This window comes from Vanellus vanellus, assembly GCF_965231255.1.
Source record: "Vanellus vanellus genome assembly, chromosome: 5".
Classification (NCBI taxonomy): Eukaryota; Metazoa; Chordata; class Aves; order Charadriiformes; family Charadriidae; genus Vanellus; species Vanellus vanellus.
In genome coordinates, this window is record NC_138910.1 from 73,345,407 (window position 1) to 73,365,212 (window position 19,806).

General features: G+C 47.6%; 1 protein-coding gene across 1 annotated transcript in view; it reads right to left on the reverse strand.

Annotated features, from left to right (window-relative positions):
- Positions 1–346: 346 nt before the first annotated feature.
- The window catches only part of LOC309672808 (BEN domain-containing protein 5), a gene marked incomplete at both ends in the record, with an annotated part of 984,871 nt that continues 965,411 nt past the window's right edge, over positions 347–19,806 (reverse strand). The window contains 2 exons of the mRNA XM_082484407.1: positions 347–470; positions 14,354–14,450. Of these exons, the coding sequence (XP_082340533.1) occupies positions 347–470; positions 14,354–14,450 (221 nt within the window). The remainder of the gene's footprint in view (positions 471–14,353; positions 14,451–19,806) is intronic.

The window sequence follows — 19,806 nt, forward strand, 5'->3', positions numbered from 1 at the left end:
TCACTTTTTTTTTTTTTTTCCCAGAGATGAAGGGGAAAAAAAAAAAAAAAGAAAAGTCCTGAAATTGATTTACCATCTATAAATAAAAAAGAATCAATAGTAAAATTTCTAGCTAATTTCCCTTTCCCTCTTTCCCCTTTGGACTATTTGTTATCTTAGAAATACTTGTCTGGGAAAAAAAAAGAGAAACATTATCGGTTCCAGACCCTGATGTGCTCTTCCGCCTCACCCTGCAGACCAGCCCTCCTCCTCCTCCTCCTCCTCCTCCTCCTCCTCCTCCTCCTCCTCCTCCTCCTCCTCCTCCTCCTCCTCCTCCTCCTCCTCCTCTCCTTCTCCTCTCCTCTCCTCATCGCGTGGAGAGAGACTGGTCCTTCAGATGCGCCTGGCTCCTCTTCTCTGGCTTGCCGCCGGCATGGCTGTTCCCTTGGCCCCGCTGGGTTGTGCATTTAAAAAGCGGCAGTTTTTCCTTCCTGCCAAAGGAAGAGAGAGAAAGAGAGGACAGGTATTGTGAAACACGGCGGTGTTTCAGCAGCAGGTAAGCCGCGTGGGGGGTGTGCTCTGAGGAGAAGCCATGTGTAAAGTCTCACAGTGAAGTGCATCTGTAAGGAAGGCTTTGGCAGCTCGAGACAAATTAGAGATGGTTAAAGACCAGCTGGTGCCATCCTCCTCTGGCCAGAGCAGGGTTAGTCCTTCCAGGAGACTTCAAGGGCTTGTGCTAGCTCCGAGATCTCCAGGAGAAGGGCCCCACCGCTTCCTTTCGGGTAATGCACTCACAACTGTTTTCTCCTCACTGTGGCTCCCACACGCCTGAAACGTTTCACTTCATTTCTGCTCATTAACAGCCCTCGTATCGCTGTGATTATTTCCTTCTGGGGCATGTACCGTTCACAGGACAGCTGGATTCACGGGTCTGGATTGCCCCCACTGCCAGGGGGGTTCACAGCTGGGGCCAAACTCCTCACTGACAGACTCCCGCTGCGTGGCCAGGGAACATCCATCGCCCAACACATGATGCCAGTGCTTCCAGCACGCAGACCAGTGCCTGCAAAGAGTCCAATGTGATACTGCCATTTCACCGTGCCCATTAACTCCAATTATCTAACAGTCATGCAAAACTTCAATTGTCACTGTAGTTTGGAGTGTGGTGTTTCCAGTGCCCCTTTCAGGCCACGTTCCCAGCAGAGCAGTGGGAGTTTAACTACTGACCTCCAAAGGAGCAGAGTTACGCGAGACACGAAGTACTTTGGCAGTGACACCCCAGGAGCTCACGGGCTAAGAACTGAGCTCCTCACAACTCAGCACCGCAGAAACAGCTCCTCGGCTTCCCGCAGCTTCTCTGGGGGAACAGACCTACTTCGTAATGCTTTGGCTCCTGAGAAATCTCACTACTTGTTTCCCAGACAAAATGCTGCTGGGTGTGTGTTTACGGCGTGCACGATGAATGTTTGCTACTTTAAGGAAAAGTAAATCTCTATCCTTTATTATCAGTTAATCCTGTAACATTTCTATTCTATTTACTTATATAGCCTCGTTGCTCAGAGGCCTTAATTAAAATCCTCCATCTCACAGCCCAGCGCCCTCGCCACCTCTCCTCCCTCTGGGTCCTGGCACACTTGTGTTTCACAGCGAGATGGGCACAAGCGAGCGGTCGGCCTCAGCCCTGGTGTGTTTAGCTGCTGGGCAGGGCAAGGCCTGGGAAGAAGTGGCACAACTCACACCGTTGTACCCAGACATGTGGCTTTGATCGAGAGGCTGAATGACAGGGGCTGCAGGTCCTGCAGCACCATCCCTCGCTTCTCAGGGTGGCTTGGCCAGCACCGGGCCATCGCAGAGCAGAGAACTTTGCTTCACATCCCTCTACCAGCACCAGCGGGTCACACTAGCACTGCAAAGGTGCCTCTGAGCCAAACGCTGGGACCAGGAGCCAGAGGAACCACCTCTTGGCCGCCCACTGGAAGCCAAGGCAGCCCTACAACCCTGCCCGCAGAGTGCCGGTGGAGAGCAGGGTCCCTCCACGCTCGCCCCAAGCAGCATCAGCTCTGAGCAGCCATCATCATCCCCTGCGCATACCAAGCTCCAACCCTGTGGTGCTGCATCTCCCACTTATATTCGCAGAACATGAATTACCTCCCCTCACCAAGCTGGCTCTGCTGCGGCTGTAAAAGCACATATACCTTTTGATGGCTTCTCTTTTGTAAAAAACAGCAAAACCTGACTATCTATTCCCATGCAGCAGAAAGAAATCAAACTGCACTGTCAGCCTTGTTCACACCAAACAAGGGGCTCTGATGAGCCCTTGGGGTGCCCACTCAGACAGCTCCTGGCCCCCGCCCCAGTACCTGCCATGCCCTGCTCATTTTGTTCACTCGCCCCCCATTGCTATGGCAGGACACAAATGGTCGTCTACTTGTGCCTGATCTACTCTTTCAGCACTCAGTCTTCTCCTTCTAATATCAGTTACCTATGTTTGCTACGGCAGCTGGAGACCCAAGCCAAGCTGGTGTTGGTGCTGTACCAGTTGCCCAGGAAGTTGTGGAAGCTCCATCCCTGGAGATGTTTAAGGCTGGATGGGGCTTTGAGCAACCTGGTCTAGTGGGAAGTGTCCCTGCCTACGGCAGGGGGGTTGGAACTCGATGATCTTCAAGATCCCTTCCAACCTAAACCATTGTATGAATTCCTACTGAGACACAAATGCTAGGAAGGGGAAAACCTAGGAAGTCACATAGCCATGTCACCAAAAGTGAAGTGACTTACTGAAGGCCATGCAGCAGACTTGGGGAGAACTGAAAGGAGCAAGACAAGAAGAAATGGCTTTAAGTTGTGCCAGGGGAGGTTTAAGATGGATATTAGGAAAAGTGTCTTCACCGAAAGAGTTATCAAACATTGGAACATGCTGCCCAGGGAAGTGGTTAAGTCACCATCCTTGGAGGTATTTAAAAGACGGGTAGATGTGGTGCTGAGGGACATGGTTTAGTGGTGGTTTTGGCAGTGTTAGGTTAATGGTTGGACTCGGTCTTCAAGGTCCCTTCCAACTTAGATGATTCTATGAAAATAGCTGAGATGCAAACCCAGGTTTCCTGATCTCTCCACCCTGACTCACTGAGGAACTGGACCCCTCTAAACCTGCATTCCCCACCACGCAGGTGGATGATTGTCAATGCTTCTGCTTTTATTTGCAGAAGGAGGTTTCAAAATACATTTTGAAAGAATTGAAATAGCGTAGGGGCCAATGGGGCACAAGGCTTAGAGGGCTTCACCTCCACTAGGCCTCCCCTCCCCACTGCCGTCACAGCTGCCACCAGTTCAGCATCTACTGCATCTCCACAGATCAAGCACCAACCTAAGGCACAGGGGCATTTTGAAGAGAGAAACACTGAGACAAAAATAAATAAATTAGGACCCTGGGAGGGAGACCTGAGAGGCACACCGAAGTGAGAACAAGCGGTTTCTCTGGTTCTGCGTATAATTACATTGACAAGTTCCTAGACAACGCTGGAGACCCGAACACAGCAGCAGCTGTGGACCGAATGGAGAAATCACGCAAAACATGGGAAAGCCAGCCAGTCAATCCATCCCCTGCCCTGGGGCGGCATCGGCACTGCCCGTGTCACTGCTGACAGCCTGCCTGCCTGCCCGGGGGGCAGAGCCAGCGCCGGACGCTCGGCTCCTGGCCGCGCTGGGGCTGCCTCTCCCCTACGGACACGGATTTCTCTGCGCCCCCTCGCCCAGTCCACTGGAGAGGAGCTGCCGAACATCATTCCCATTCTCCTCTCTGCAAGTGGAGGAAACAATATAATATGAAACGTGCAAAGGGACAAAAATGGTCTTAAACCTCCTTCCTTGGGAGGTAACACAGAGAAGAGAAATCCTGTCTAACAGCGCTCACAGGTGGGATTTTTAGACGCTGGCTTTTTTTAGCAGCCGCCCAGGCACCCACTGAAATGATTGTGAGTATCGACCACTCTGTTCACATCAGGTACTTGTGACAAAGTGATTTTTTTGGACATACGGCCAATTGACAGACAGTCACGATCAAATCACAACTCTGCTGCATGCTCATCACACATACAACAGTTATATCTTGCAGCCGTGCAAACTGTTTTGCAAATTGAAACCTCAGAGGCATAGCAATTACAATACCAAATTTATACCACATCTCTCAGTCAACTAATTGTACATCCAAAAAATCACCACTTGAATAATCTGAATACATTCACCTTTACAGCTAAAAAAAACCCCACTACATGCTTGATCTCAACACAATTTTGAGTTACAGAACCTCATGGGAAAAAAATGCCAACCTCTGATTTCAACAGCAAAATTGCTTCTATCTAAATACAGCAGATGCATAATTCACATTGAGGTCTAACATCTCGGTGTTTCCAGCGATGCTCCTCTTTACGTTCTGCAAAATGAGGATATTCCTCTGGCTTCCTGTAGCTCTCTCATCCACTCCAAATGGACCATACGTGTCCACTCCAAAGCAACTGTATCTGGATTTCGAATTGTTAGGAAACCTTAAACCTTAACGGTCTTAAAGTGAATCAGCAGATGTGCAAACCGGGCTAACGTTTTAGATGAGCTGAGCTTTACAAGGCCACCACCACAGGCACCCTTGTGCCACTGTGGTATTTCGAGCTCTTTCACGAACACATTTCTTGACTTTTGTTTCCACCCGGTGAAGCAAGTTGAGGTGGGGAGCAATAGATTTGAATTAGTGACTTTGCAGCTAGTGCATTAAAGAGGGCCAAAATAGAAGAGAATTTGTGTTTAAATTGCAAAGGGAGGAGAAAACAAAGTTATACAGGCCACATGAGCGGGATCAAAAATGAATCATCAAGGCTGGAAAATGGCTAACCTCTGATCCCTGAAACCGAGAAATCTGGCTGCTGTCATGTAGCTGCTGATCTAATTTTTACACTTTCCCCTCCATACAGAGGAGACACGTTTCCATTGCGCCCGTCGCAGCTAAACAATCAATGCCTGATTACTTCAAATGCTTTACTCTCAGGGATGCACAATTAACCAGGCCCGTATTTGACACTGCAAGGGGAGCGCAGTATTTTCTGGGAATGTCTGACAAGTTTCAAACGTAAAAAAAAAAAAAAAAAAACAAAAAACACAAATCAAATGGCCCAGCAGATAGTGATACCCAGTGCCCTGGCAGTTAGATAATGTGTGTGCTCCAAAGCAAGGCCAATTAGAAGCAATAAAAACAAATCTGAAATGTTAGAGCAAAGGTCAGAAATCCTCAGCCATTACCACAGGCTTGATTTTTTTTTTTTTTTATTCCAAGCGGTCACCAGTGCCTATTTCCAGAAAGTGAGCACAAAGTCATGCTTGCCAGGTGACCACCCACCTATTACATCAGATTATGATTTCTGGGCCGTACAAACCCCACTAATGTGGTGCATGGAGAAGCCCAGCGCTACCTGGAAATCTCATCAGGTCTATACCCTGTGGCCCTGCCTTTCTGAATGCAGGAGCTGGTCCATGCTGCTTATAGAGGAGTGTGCGCTCTCTCTCTCTTATTCTCTTTCTCACTTCTCTGAACTTCTCTGACAAGTTTCAGATGTAAAAAAAACCACGACTCAAACGGCCCAGCTGATAACAGCGATCTCTGAAGGGAGGGAGGTTAAAGAGAGCATCTGTCGTTCATTTGGTGGGAACCCAGCCTAAACCACGACAAGAAGGCATCATATTAGAGCCTGCTCCCCAGGAGAGTTTGCAGATGTCTCTCCCTCTGCCGCAGAAGGTATCCTGCTACTTGTCGTCCATCTCTCGGTTCCTGCCCTCCTTCCCCAGCTCACTGCGGCAAGGCACACCTGCTTCGCCAAGGACACAGTGAACAGAGGCAGGAATAATTAGCTTCTAACTAGAACTGCATTATCACACAAGAGAAGGAGAAGTAGCCACAGTTACCAGCAACGTACGTGGCTCAGTCCCAGCCGTCGTTGTGCGTCTTTACTCACCCTGCAGCAGGAAGCTGCAGAGAGGATGGGAAGAGGCTTTGGTTTGTCTGCCATCCTCCTGTTTCCTAAGGAGCCGCAGGATAACAATGGGTTGCACTTACCCGATGAGATGCTAGCAGAAAATGACCATCTCTTGAGCTTGTTTAAGTTAGCAATATGATATTGGGATTAAGGTGCCATCATGTTAATCAGCCGTTACCCATGTTGACCCACCCTACGCATAGCAGCTGTCTCTGCTTTCAGAGCAGAGCGCTCTGTCCCGCTCTTCAGAAATACAGGGAGAATCCAGAACAGGGCTGAGGCATGAAATAACACAGATGCTGCAAATCTGCTTTCTGAGCCCTGGCTGCCTCGGAACAAGAAGCCCAAGGAAGGAAAAGGAAAGCAGGTGGGTATCTCCAGGCGTATCTATATGAGGATGCCTGTGAGAGCTAATCCAAATACATTTAGGGTGTAAATGTAAAGCTGATTAGTGAAACCACAGTAAGCTCCTATGTGGATATGCTCCTTCAGAGTTAAAGCAGCCATAATTCAATTTATTCATTTAGCTCATTTCCAAAAGTAAATTAAGGTAGAGTAAATTAAATTAAATCAGCTGACAGCACCTTCGTTTTGAAAGGGATTGTTAACATGGACCCAATCTACTTCATACAGTAATGCAGATTATTTGCTCCTGCTGGGCCACCCGTGAGGCGCACTGGCTCCCGGGGCTACTCATGAAGTATTTTTACATACCCTCTGTTCAGAGACTGTCTGAACACAGGACCGAGCCGGAGGTGTATTTGGCTCTTTGCATGTGCTTTAGTGTGTGCGTGCTTAAATCTAGGGTAAAATCCTTCCAGCCGGCGCTCTGGCTCCCAAGGGCTTGACAAGGTAATTGTTGTAATGTGGTATTTTGGTGAGCCCTCTGCTGGGAGCCGGCCAAGCACTGCAAAGCTCCCCAAGCTCGGCAAGTGGATCCTTTTCATTGAACCCACGCAAATGTGTCACCATTGAAAACCTGAAAGGTTTTCTTTAATGGCAGCTACAAGTATCAAGAGTTGCATAAAACGTGCAGACGTGTGTGGGAGTGAGCTGACAGATTATAATTACCAATAGAGAAGGGGGTAAAAAACAAAAATTAATTTTTGAGGCAAAACATATAATTTGCCTTGGAGCCATAGTAGTGCTCCCATTACTAATGCAATTTACAGCCCTGGAAATCACATTGAAGTTGTTTGACTCCTCAGCAGTTTGTTGTTTTGTTTGTTTTTTTGTTGTTTTTTTTTTTTTTTTAATTTTCCTTTTAAAGGAGCACCGGCCAATGTGGAAGGATGAAGCAAGAGGGTTTTTTTTAGAGACTTACATGAGCTTTGCACTTTTTGAAAGTGCAGGGAGCCAGCTAAGACAGTCTGCAGGCTCTGGCTGCCAGGCGGCGTTCCTGTGCTAGCTGGTGGGATCATGCCCCGCTGCAGCCCTGACCGGCCCTGCCAGTGACATTAGGAAGACTTAAATACAGTCTGGTGCCACTTGTCCCTATAAAAGCGACACAGCTATAGGGCACCCATGGAGCAGGTCCTGGTGAAATCCCTGAGGCAGGTTGCAATCCTCCTTTCCAAGGGAGCCGGGATGGCGATGGAGGGTTTTGGAGCTGAGTCTCTTTTTTTCTACCCTCATTTAATTTCCTCCTTTCTCTATGAATTATAAGCAGTTTTGCTGACCTTTCTCTGGAGCAGCACTGGAGGAAGGGGAACAAACCATTTACTTTGTTGCGTCTGCGCTATTCAAGAGGCATTCTCACAGTAGCGCTTATGATGCTGGCACCGTTTTGGTGCACTGGGACTTTCAGGGAGTCCCTTTGGTGACTCAGGGGTGTAGAAGGGTGAGCTGCTGATGTTACAAGTAGCCTGGGGAGGTGAGGAGCTTGCGTGTATCCTCTGTAGGCAAGGGGAATGGCCAGAACTGCAGATGTCTTCAGGATTGCTTTGAGGAACTCCTCCTTGAAGACCCAAATCAGTTTTATTTTGCAATAATTAAAAAAAACAAACAAACAAACAAACATCAAAACCACAAATATGGAGACATTGCACTTGCTCTTAGTAGCAGTGGCTGAAATGTGCAGCTGAAGTCTGAGCTGTCTCCTTGTCCGTGTTGGAGAACGTGTGGTTTGGTTGGCCCGCACAGACACTTCATTCAAACCGGTTTGCTAACTGGACTATATTTTCCTGTGCTAACACATACCTATGCCCTGTCCCCAGAGCCCAAGGGATGAATGGCTCAAAGATGGACAGCAGCATCTCCTTCCATGTGAGAGAAGCTGTGAGAAAAAAAGAAAGGGTGGCAGATTTTCCTCTCTCTCACTTCCATAGCATTGCAGTGCTACTGTGCCCTGGAAGCGGTGGAATATTTCAGATCTCGGTTGCACTGAGATAAAATTTGGTCTAGGGTGTTGTTGCCCTGACAAAGTTTATAACTCTTTCTAGGACATCCACTTTTTATTTTTTCTGTTTATTAGACTCTGTTCTCCTCTTAACCACTCAAAATGGTGGGGGAAAAGATGACAAGACAGTGATTTAAGTCTGGGAGAAGTGAGCTGGGGATGGCAGCAAACAGAGCCCCTAGAGAATGACAAGAAGCAGCCATATGCATAAAGAAGACAGGAGACTTCACTCCCAGTTCGCTTCAGTCTCAGCTGTCATCTCACTCATGGCCAGGTCAAAGAAAGCACTACCAGATGTAGGAGAAACCTCAAAAATCCTGAAGGCAGGTCTTAAAAGTGTAGAGAGGAATTTTTCTGAAACACGGTAAGAGGTGGACTGGGAAGAACATCGCAGACCCAGTGGGACAGAAGAACCCCCACACAGCACATGCCAGAAAGCAGCAAATCCATGGGATGGCGTCAGTCTGAGCCCATAAAGACCATACAACCTCCGGACACAGCTCTTTAGTGTCAAGATGGAGCTGAAAACTTGAAAGGCTGACTTGTCCTGGCAGAAGTGCCTTCCATCAGACTGTGCCCATACATGGCAAGACGTTCCCCAGCTCCGCACAGAGTGATGCCGATAATGGTACCCATCACCACCAAGGATGACAGGACAGTCCCGTGGGCCTACCCAGCCTGTTGGATACGCAGCTGTGAACTCATACATCATCATTAAGGCTGCAAAGTCAAGCAGCAAAAGGAGGAATTGCCAGAATAAAGGCTGTCAGAGCAATTTTAATTCAACCTCCTGGCGGATATGCCTTCTGATGCGGGCTTTAATTACCTCATCACAGCCTACTTTTTCTTCAACAAGACTGCTGCTTCATTCAGGGCGTGATGGACAGACAGCAATTAATGAAGGGCCAGTCAATATTTTCTTCTGTCCTTTTTTTTCTGTTCAGGGTGTGGCCCCAGGCATTATTTGCCGCGTGCCATCAAATTCTTGCTCTTGGACAGAATTATTCATCATCTCCTGGACTTTTCTCTCATGTGTATCGGTGCAGCAACTGAGAGCATCCCACACAGGAAGGAATTTTATCTTCCAACACCCCTGTGAGCAGAGAGCCTGGGTTTTACCTAGGAAAATGTGGTGTAGACGTGAGTTGCAGAATGCTCTGCTAGCGAAGCCCAGGTGGGATTTTTCAGGGTATCCACACTGTATCTGTTCAAAGCCCAACTCCCCTAACCTCAGCCAGAGCTGTAAGCACTCAGCGCTTCTGTAATTTGAACTCCACTGCGTCCAGAAAATAAGAAACATGGAACTGGTGGCTCTCAGAAAAAAAAAAAAAATCAGTGGTTAAAGAGGCAATGGCTCCTCTGGTGATGCTGGGCCAGAGCACAGCTCTGCTGCGCAGCCACTGAGTCAGGAGCGAAAGAAAAGAGCAACACTGACATGGGCAAAGGGGTGGACTTAAGGCAGCGCAAGGTGACTGGCGTTTGCAAATTTTCCGGCAAACATTCTGTCTTCCAGCCTTAACCATTCTCTGTAACGCCTGTATTCTGTTTTCTCTTAACCTCTTCAAATTTTTTCACCTTTTACCAAAGATTTCAGCGGAGGACATTTCTCACTTTCGACCCAAGCAATCTTAACCTTTACTCTGGCACAAGTAGGAAGAGGTGAGTGCAGGACAGAGAGGCAGCAAGAGGAAGAGCTCCCTGTGCCACCGGCGGCATCAAAGGGAGCCCCACTCAAACACTTTCCAGTGAGTGCAGTGAGAGCAGAGTTTGTTGGTCATCGAGCAGCTTACAAAAGGACAGTAACAAGAGGAGAGGAAGGGCATGAACCTTCATTGCCACCCAACAGCCCCTTTCTGCACTGCGCTCTCCTGCTCGGTGCCCACTTAACCCAACCTTAGAGAGACATCTTTATGTCCAGGGTGGACTTTCCTGAGCCTCTCTGAAGCATGTCTAAGTGGCAGCGCTCTCTTCTCCAGCAGCTTCTGTAGGCAGCACTGAGGTCTCTTTTACTCTGTTAGAAATTCATAGGCCTACGGGCTTGTTCACTCCAGAGAACGTCCAGCATTTTCAGCAAGGCTTTTAATTCATTAGCTCGCATAGAAAAATATTCTAACCTTCCTGCCCTCCCCAGCTGAGTCACTGATGCTTTCCTATCTTGCCGCAGACACATCACCTTCAGGAAAATAATTGCTTAGCATGCTGATAACGATGGGCATTTTCTTTCTGAACCGAGCATTTGTTTGGCACCGCGGGGTCTTCTCACGACGAGGACTGCAGGTCACATTGGGGTTACTGTTTGAAACAAGTCCTGACCTTCCCTTGCAGGCTGTGGGAAACACTGCATGGGCACTGGGCCGGGCTCCCACAGGATCGGGGCAAGGTTGGAGGAAGTTCAGTAAGAGAGAAGGGGCTGAAGGGTCCTGTGGGGGACTGGATGAGCTGTGGTGGGAGGGAGGGGACACTGGAGAATAACCCATGAGGTTCCCCCAGAGGTTCCTTCAGTTACAGAGGGAGCAGAAGCCTCTAAGCTTGATTTCTATGCCTTGCAACTGTGAATGCCTCCTCTTGCTGGTGAGGACATGTTGGGATGGAAGAGGATTGCCCAGGGAAGAGTTGGGTGCACCCAGGCTCATCCCAACCCTTCAGAGACCACCACCACAACAATGCGTTCAAGATTCATTTCTATCAACCAACTACTCAGGGACAAAACAGATAACCCCTACTACCCCCCTGGCCCCCAGCAGGCTCAGCAAATACGTGAGGGCTCCAGACCTAACCTGACTTTCATGGTGGCCTCTTGGGAAGTCGGTGGAGCCTGACTCCTACGAGGGTGCTGGGCACAGTTCCACATAGCGAGGAGCTGAAGGCCCCATCTACAGGTGACACGTGCCCAGGGGCTTCTGTGGACAAGGGCAGGTGGAATTTAACCATAGGTCCAGCTGACCAGTTGGATTCACTTACAGACATGTAAGCACCTACACAGGTACAGGTATTCCTCTTTCCCTCTTGGATTATTCCAAGCGTACGGGACAGCAGAGGGTGGCCTAGCCCCGGCTTCAACCTTGGTTCTGGAACCAGAGCTGTCGCATCAGTTCTTGCCCCTTGCTCCAGATGATCCTAATTCAGTTCCCACTGAACTGCCCCCATTGCCTATGCTCTAGGACGGCTGTCGTCAGACAGCCTGAGTGCGTGGACTGATCTCTGTAAAGGGGCCGGAGTTTGGCTATCAGCCATATTCCCGACTCAGCACCGTCTCTCCCTTTCTACGCCTCAGTTTTCTTCTCTGCAACATGGTGATACCAACATAAACATTTCCTTCTTTAAGATCCTTCAGTCAGATGAGCTCTGGAAGTGTTGCAGGTTGTTGCTATTTCCAGGGCTGCCGTTATAACACATTTTGGCTGCACTAATTCCCTCAAACAGAAATCGTTCTGCCTGGAGTAGGCTGGGACAAAGCAGCCAATTAGTTGTCCCTTACTCATTTATTAACTCTGCAGCTTTCTTTCAATGGAATCTGGTAATGTTTTAATACATTTTCATAAACTGTGGGCACAACATGTCCTGTTTCAAGCTAATAACCATGCCATATAATTAGTCCTGATTACACAGATATTTAGTATCATTTCACATATTCCAATCCTTTCCTGGTGCCACTGCCTAGCCAAGGCGTATTTAAAGCCACAGCCATCTCCCTTCTGTTTCCCGGCAGTTTGCAAGATTTTCTTTTGCAGTTAACACGACAGCTTCAAAGAACAATTTCATTTCATTGATGTACATTTTCTATATATACAGGCTCTGATCAAATGTCAGGTGACAAAGCCCAGGATACAAATAAAAGGCATTTGTCTACTTACAGAGAAAAGCTGGTATTTGAAAGCTATCAGGAAATTAACAACATGAATCTTTAAAAATCTATTCCTTAAACATCTGTTGGCTTTGGGCTGAACGTTTACTGTATTTAGGATTTTACTGTGAGGGAGCACTCCCCAGACAGAGTATCCCTCACCCCATTAAGACTCTGGTGGGGGAACGAGAGAAATTTGCCCTGTGCAACCCGATTATAGATGTGTATCTTTCCCTGCTGGCATGGCTGTCTCTATAGAGATGGACATGGATATTTGATGAGATTAAAATGCTTCAGTTACCACTGTCAGGGGTTCTTTAATTTAAAATGAAGAAAGCAAACAAACATTCCTTTTGATGAGGTAACTGAATGATGCTATGGAAAAGCACTTTGCTGTCAGGTGGTAATTAGGTTCAGTAATAGTCGTGGGATTTTAGCCTTGGAGGCTGTGGCCCCTGGGGGTCTGAGAGAAATGATACATTCAATTTCCGGAGGAGAGGAAGATGCTGGATGCTTTTCTCTGCTAACCCTGCAGGTCTCTGCAGATAAGGGCATTCAGAACTGCAGCGCTGACAATCCTCCTTGAGCCAGCCTAAACTGTTGTGTCAAGATCACGAACAGAGAAAGGGAGATGGACTCAAAGCAGGGTGTTTAAACACCTAACGCTGTCAGGCTGGCTCTGGCCACATATAGGAGGAACTGCCAGAATGGCTGCACCAAGAGGATTTTTAAAGACTGCAGAAGGAACTCCAGCAACTGCTCTATGGTCTGGGCTGATATTTGTAACATCCATCTTACGCATCACTAGAAAATCTTCAGTAGGAAAATGTTCCTTTGCAAACAAGCAGCTGCTTCCACAGATACTTTTTTAAGAGGGGAAAAAGGTGGGGAGAAGAAGGGAGTGAATTTCAAGGCTCAGCTGCCTCCCTTGCCAATTTGGAATTGTTTTTTTCACTGCAAAATATAAATTATATTTGGTTGTGCTATTAAGAGTTTGTAGAATCATAGAATGGTTTAGGTTGGAAAGGACCTGGAAGATCATCGAGTTCCAACCCCCCTGCCATAGGCAGGGACACCTCCCACCAGACCAGGTTGCCCAAGGCCACGTCCAGCCTGGCCTTGAACACCTCCAGGGATGGGGCCTCAACAACCTCTCTGGGCAACCTGAGTTGAACCCCAAATGAAATATTCCAATTGGCCCAAGTGCATTTAATTGGAAATTTTGAGTTTGGAGGTATTATTGCTGTTTTCTCAGACCAGAGGCAAGTTCTGAATATGGTGTTTCCCATGAAACAAGAGCTCTGGTTCCTGCTCTGCTCCCTTCCTCTTGTTATTATGCAGCTGTGCCTGTTCAAGGAATGATGGTTCTCAGTGAACAGTTCGTATCTCCCCTGCTCCTCACACATGCTGAGAGACACTGAAAGGTCATCAGTTGGCCCACGCCAGACAGAGGGCCAGCAGCACTGCAGGGATCAGAGCTTGGGCATTTCAAACCCACCGTTCACCCTTTTGTGCATTGCTCACCCATCCCTTACTTCATGTCCAAAAAGACTTCCTTGTGGACAAACATCCACTAAAATGATTGTAAATCTGGAGTAAGGACCGATGGTGGGGGGGGATCCCCAGGTAAAGGGCCCCAGTCAGGCCAGCAGGAGGAACCTGCCGCCTGGCTGCCAGTGTTGCAGCAGGTCCGAGGAGAGAGGGAGAACCCTGCCTTTAGCACAGGCTTGCCAGTAATTTCCTGAAGCACTAAAAAAAGTTTCCACTTCCAGAATTAAAACTTTTTAAAATAAAGTGGGTTTGATTATCCTCTCACTCTCAGGAGATAAATGAAAGGTAAGTCCATTAAAGATACTGGTGTGAGATTGGTGTACGGGCAGACAGAATTCAGGAAAGATATCGATATCTCCAAAATCCCCTGAATATTTTTTCAGGCATAAACCAAGTATCTTTCCTGATCATAAATGCTTTATTTCCGAATGGAATTTCAATAAAATAAGCACAGTTAGACTAGTACGCTTACTATAAAGCCATAATGCAGTAGCACTGAAGTTTAGTCATGAAAGATATTAAAAAAAGCAGCCCTGCTAAAGCAAGAGAAATTGCTTTCTGACCTACCGATTTTTAGGAGTAGGTGTTAGTGGTCTCTCCACCAAGGAGTTCAGCCTGTAGTAATCCAAGAACGTCCTGGCCACGTTTCTTCCAAGCTTCATATCTGTGAGTTTTTAATTAAGGAGCTTTTTTTTTTTTTTTTTTTTTTCTGAAATAATTAAAAATAGTAATAATAAAAAAGCAGAGTCTAAAGGTAAATTACTGCTATTTGATGCATGAGCAAGTTTTACATTAACCATCCCACAGCGCTCAGACTTCAGGCAAAGTGACTTATGCAAGCAGATAAAGTGGGGGTCATCTCGTTTGCTTCTTGTTTTCCCAAGCAGATACTGCATAAAACCACAGGCAGGAGGAAACAGTCTCCCTTTCTCCCCATGCCTGGTCGCAGAGCCCTGCGGCGGTCGTGAAGTGATACACCGGACCAAAGGGGCCTTGCATTTTCCATGTTCAGGGAAAATAATTACCTAAAAATGCTTGGATACAAGTAGTATTTCTGTGCTTGTATCCAGGAGACAAGGTCAACAGTGTCATGGTATGAACCAGCCATGGCCCAGTGTACAAATTTAGGGTTGGGATTAAAACTGTAGCCTTCCAAACGTTTAGCACTGATCCCCAGCCTGTTATATGGAAAATACATTGGTTTTTAATTGTGTTCTATGCAGGACCTGAAATGGTGATTTTATCACTGAACTGGAAGGAGAGTAGATTACCTTAAGGAGGTCAGCAGTGACTCTGGGGGCTCTTCTCTCACTAGCCACAATTCCTCCTCCAGCTGACCCTGAGCAGGTTAGCTGGTGCTGCACATCAAGGCTGCGACAGAGAGCTTGCGACCGCAGGAGCCAGACCTTCCTGAAGGCTTAGTTGCCTAAAAAGAAGCTGGGTAGCCTGCGAATGCATTGACAACGTGTCCGTGGGGTGAATCTCCTGCTCGTGTGAAATGTCAGCACTAGGTCGGCCTGGTACTGACCAGCGCCTGCTTATCATCTGCAGGGCGATGTCCAACTGGGAGAAACGCATTTGGTGCCATTATCCACAGCTGTATTACGGGGGCTGAGGACTCCTTTGTTTGCCTATTTTGAACTGATGCCTACCCACGCTACAATAAGCACATACTTCTCCAGGGCACTGCCCCAAATGGCCATCGTAATGGCCATTTCAGGAGTGCTGATGCAGCAGCTGAGGTAGGTGCATAACCTGGGGAACCCTAAATGCACCTCCGCATCTGACACCCAGCAGTCCAGTCCAGGAAAATAAACCACTGCTGGGTCGTTTTGCAGGCATGCGTGCATGTTCTGCTTTATCAATAGTTATCTGCTGATGTTTCCATTAGAGGAAAATTCCAGAAGCGCAGTGTCCCAGGGGCTTCCAGCAGTGCCTGTGAAGACGCGAGCTTCTAAATGAAGCTTTTATTACCCGCCCACTTACATTAGACGCATCAAAACAAGTGAGCATGAGACATCAGGTTCAGGCATCACTGCGAGATCTCTGTTTATCAATTATTTATTTATTTAAAGGGGATGTCGAACTGATGTGACTCAGTCTTTAGCTCTAGTTCTGCAAAAAGCCAGCCATCAGCTCTGCTGGCACTGCCGTCAAGCCCTGATCTAGTGGCTGAGGATGACTCCTGACGCTGCTTTTCCTTCCGGTGATCTGGTGTCACTTTTCCAGCTCCCACTGCTGCGCCCGGGGATGCTTACATGGATCTATCCCTTCTCTTTCAGGGTCTATCCTGATACGCTCATTGCCATCCTAATGCCATATGTGCTGCGGGCATCTATATTCTTCTGCCCAACAGTACAGCACAGACCGAACAGCTGGTGTTCACGGCTGTTGTCTGGGTGGACAGGGATAGTCGGTTGTGTGAAACAGCACCGGCTGTTTCACGGCTGCTGCAGTACCGAGTGAGCTTCCCTGCAGCCTGCCAGCACTGACGGACGAGACTAACCGTACGTGCGTGAAAGTTCAGAAAGTTGGAGACAGCCTAAAGTTTATCAATTCCAGGGAGGGCAGCATTGCTTTGAAAGTGTTTTGTGATTGTTACTGGAATTTGGGGGTGGCTGGGGGTAGTTTGGTTTCTGCAGACGTGAACTCAAAGCAGCGGCAAAGGTTAAGAGTTCAAAGTAGTCTGAGAAAGCGAGAAAGAAGGGGAGAGGGCTGTCAAACATTTAAGGGATTGAGAAGACTAACACGGCTTGATCTTGTAGTTTCTTTCATTTACTCGGCACTTTAAAGACATAAAGTGGTAATTGGACTCAGTAAAGTCTCTAGGACATTTTGTCAGTGCCAATCTCAGAAGGTTCCTCTGCCAGAAATGGCCCCTCTGCCCTTGTCTTTGTCTCTCTACGTTGCTTGTGTTTGCACAGTGGGAAACACCTGACCTGCTGTCCTGGGGGAGGAAGCCCTTAGATGAGAGTGGGTGCAGCCAAGGAAGTGCCTACATGAGCTCCTATGTGGTGCCTTACAACTCTACCTTAACCCTGACCTGGAAGAATCCAGTTCTACTGCTGAACTTAGGTCTTAGGAATAGCTTTCTAAAGGTAGGGACAGTTAACCACTGCAATAACCTGCCTTTGCACATCTGGAAACCTCCAGACTAGAAGTCTTCAAGAAATGGTTAAACCAACAGCAGACAAGAATAGCCTTCCGTGGTCCCGCACGAAATTCGGAAAAGGAAGTACAGAAGGGCCTCTAAGGGCCCTGCACCCCAATTTTCTACAGTTCTAAACGTGTAGAAAATCTTAACATGCAGCCCACGCGGACCTCCTGTTTGCTAAGATTACCAGGAAAGGCAAAGGCGTCTTGTGGAGGATGGACACACGGGGAGACGGACACTGTGAAGAAACAGGAAATGCAAACCTGTGCCACGCTCAGCCACCGAAAAGTCACAAATTGGGAGCAACTTGCAGTCAGCACTGATGGAGAGAGACTCGAACCAGCATGGGATAAAAAATGTGCATGTTCTAATATAGTCTCTCAAGGCTGTCCTGCCCCCACTGCTCTGCCTGCCGCCTTCGCAAAGGCTGAGCGGTTTCTGTCACGGAAATCAGGCAGCTGATACATAAAAACAGAAACATCACTACATCTCTCCCTGTGACTACCTAGCCTGGGCGAGAAATGGCCTGACTCACTCAGCAAGTGCAGGCGGCACACGTGTGCAGAACCGATGGAGAAAAACAAATCAAAGCAGTAACATTTGCATTTATTTCAGGTGCATGGAAGACCCAGACTCCACTTCGGCCTACATATCACGAGCACATAAATAACTGCAACTAGAACCAGAACCCACTTTTGTTGAGTGGTTGGTTGGTTTGTTTGTTTTTTTAACCGGCTTCCCTTCTGCAATCACACATGCTGTGCTTTTACCACAGGAACGCCCTACCTCGCTTGAACCATAGCCCCTTCCCAGCTATTCCCATCCCAGGAGCTCAGCTTACATATGACAGTAGAAATCCATTTGGGAGAGTCACAGTGGAAACTTCTGGGTGAATACCTTCACTAGTGTCTACAATTCCCTTTTGTCTCCCTTCCTCCTCCGTAGGCTTATTGTTCCTCCACGCTCCATATTTCCACCTGGAAGTGGAAACCAGCGTGCCCAAGGCCCCTCCTGGAAACACTGTTCTCACAGTATTCACTCTTTGAATGGCATCAGCAGTTTTGGGGAGATTTCATAACAGTCTGTTTATGCACAACTCTGCCAAATTTCACAGATGTTAGGAAATTCAACAATCATGCGAGGCTCTCTGCAAAATCCCTACCAAGCCTCACACCCCAAAGCTTCCAGCCCTGGTAAGAAAAGAGGAACTTAGGAGTGGGGAATCTCATAAGCCGTTACTAGTTTTCAACTGAGAAGATTCATCGATCCTGTTGTAGACAGTCTGCTTAAGCTGGAGCCTCTAGAAGCACAGACACAGTCTTGTTCTGTCTGTGCATGGAGGCAATAAAAATCTCAATTTGGAAACCAGTTAGCAGTACAAGTCATTAGGGGAGGTACTAAATGTTGCTGCTTTAATAGCTCACTGATCATTTAATAATGTCACTGCTGCAGAGCATGGTGGCACCATTCGCTCGCTTTTGTTTTGCTTTTTGAAATTCAGGGTCATTCCACTTTCAAGTGAGTGGATTATCTCTCTCTCCCCCTTTTGCCAGACACTGCAAACTGCTTTAAATAATTAGAAAAAGGATGGCTCCTTCAAGTTCACCATCTCATTTTCATAAGGTCCAGTGTCATTGCTTTGGAACGGGGAAGAGAAGCTGTGGTGGTGGTAAGGATTTGACAAGGGCAAAACAGTTAGCAGCCCCCACTCGTCTTTGATAAGTCCTGTGGGGTCTCTGCCAGGCAGATTGGATCTCTGTTTTTATGTCTCATCTAGAGGACAGCACCTCCATCAATTTGAAACACTGCGCTGGCTTATTAGCTTATGGAATTCATCCAAGTTTAGTCCTAAGCAGGATTTGAAATCGTGACCATTCAATCCAGAGGCACTGCTGACCAGACCCATGCAAGTCTTTTGTTTCAGATGAACAGCTTTAAGTTATCCTGAAGACAGATGGAGGGGAAGAAAAAAAAAAAACAGGGAAGGGAGAAGGAGGGGAAGGAAAATGAGATACAAAGAGAAAAATGAATCTTTATAATAGCTCGAATTAAAAACCAGAAGAAGCTGTTTGTTTGACAAAACTGAATTCTACAGCAAATCTCAGTCCACCACAACAACAATCCTGTTATTTATGAAAAGAGGGCTATTTTGTGTGAGAGAGTCCCAGATGACTGTGGTCAGCTAGCATACTGTCAGCTTTGTACAATCTCAAGAGAAATATGGATGAGGTTTTCTCGTCTGTTTATAACAGCTTCCATCAATGGATCAAACCCCTTCCTGACTTGAACAAGAGCTCTAATGGAAAATGGCATTACGCGGCTTTAAACCACCGTGTCATATCACGCCCGGTCTGATCAGAACTAGTCCTCTATTTTAGCAGAGCTGTTTTCACCAGTTACTTACTTGTTTTGTTTCACAGGGCTGACACTATTCTCTAATAAATAAGAGATGCTGCCCATATCGCACCTAACTGGGGGGCCCACTTCAAGCAAAGTGTAATTGGGGCAATACATAGACATGGTTGCGGGGGGCGGTGGTGGCGGTGATGAGGGGAAGGGGGGTTACTCCGTGGCTTTTCACCAGCATTTAACATGGTGCACGTCTGGGCACTTCCTTCCACGAGACTGTCACTCCAGCGAAACGAGGTTCACGGTGTCTAGTATATCTGGTTACACGTTTCAAAACCGTTAGCAAAGGAGGAAGCTTCCAAAAAGGAGTTTGGGGAGGGAGATAGGACTTACCCTGTCCTCCCTTTCAAGAGACCAGGGCCTGGCCGGGCAAGCACTGAAGGTTCAGGCTGTTGGTTTTGCGGGGCGGCGAGGTGCACGTGGGCATCTTTTCTGGGGAGACTGGGCCACTTCCAAT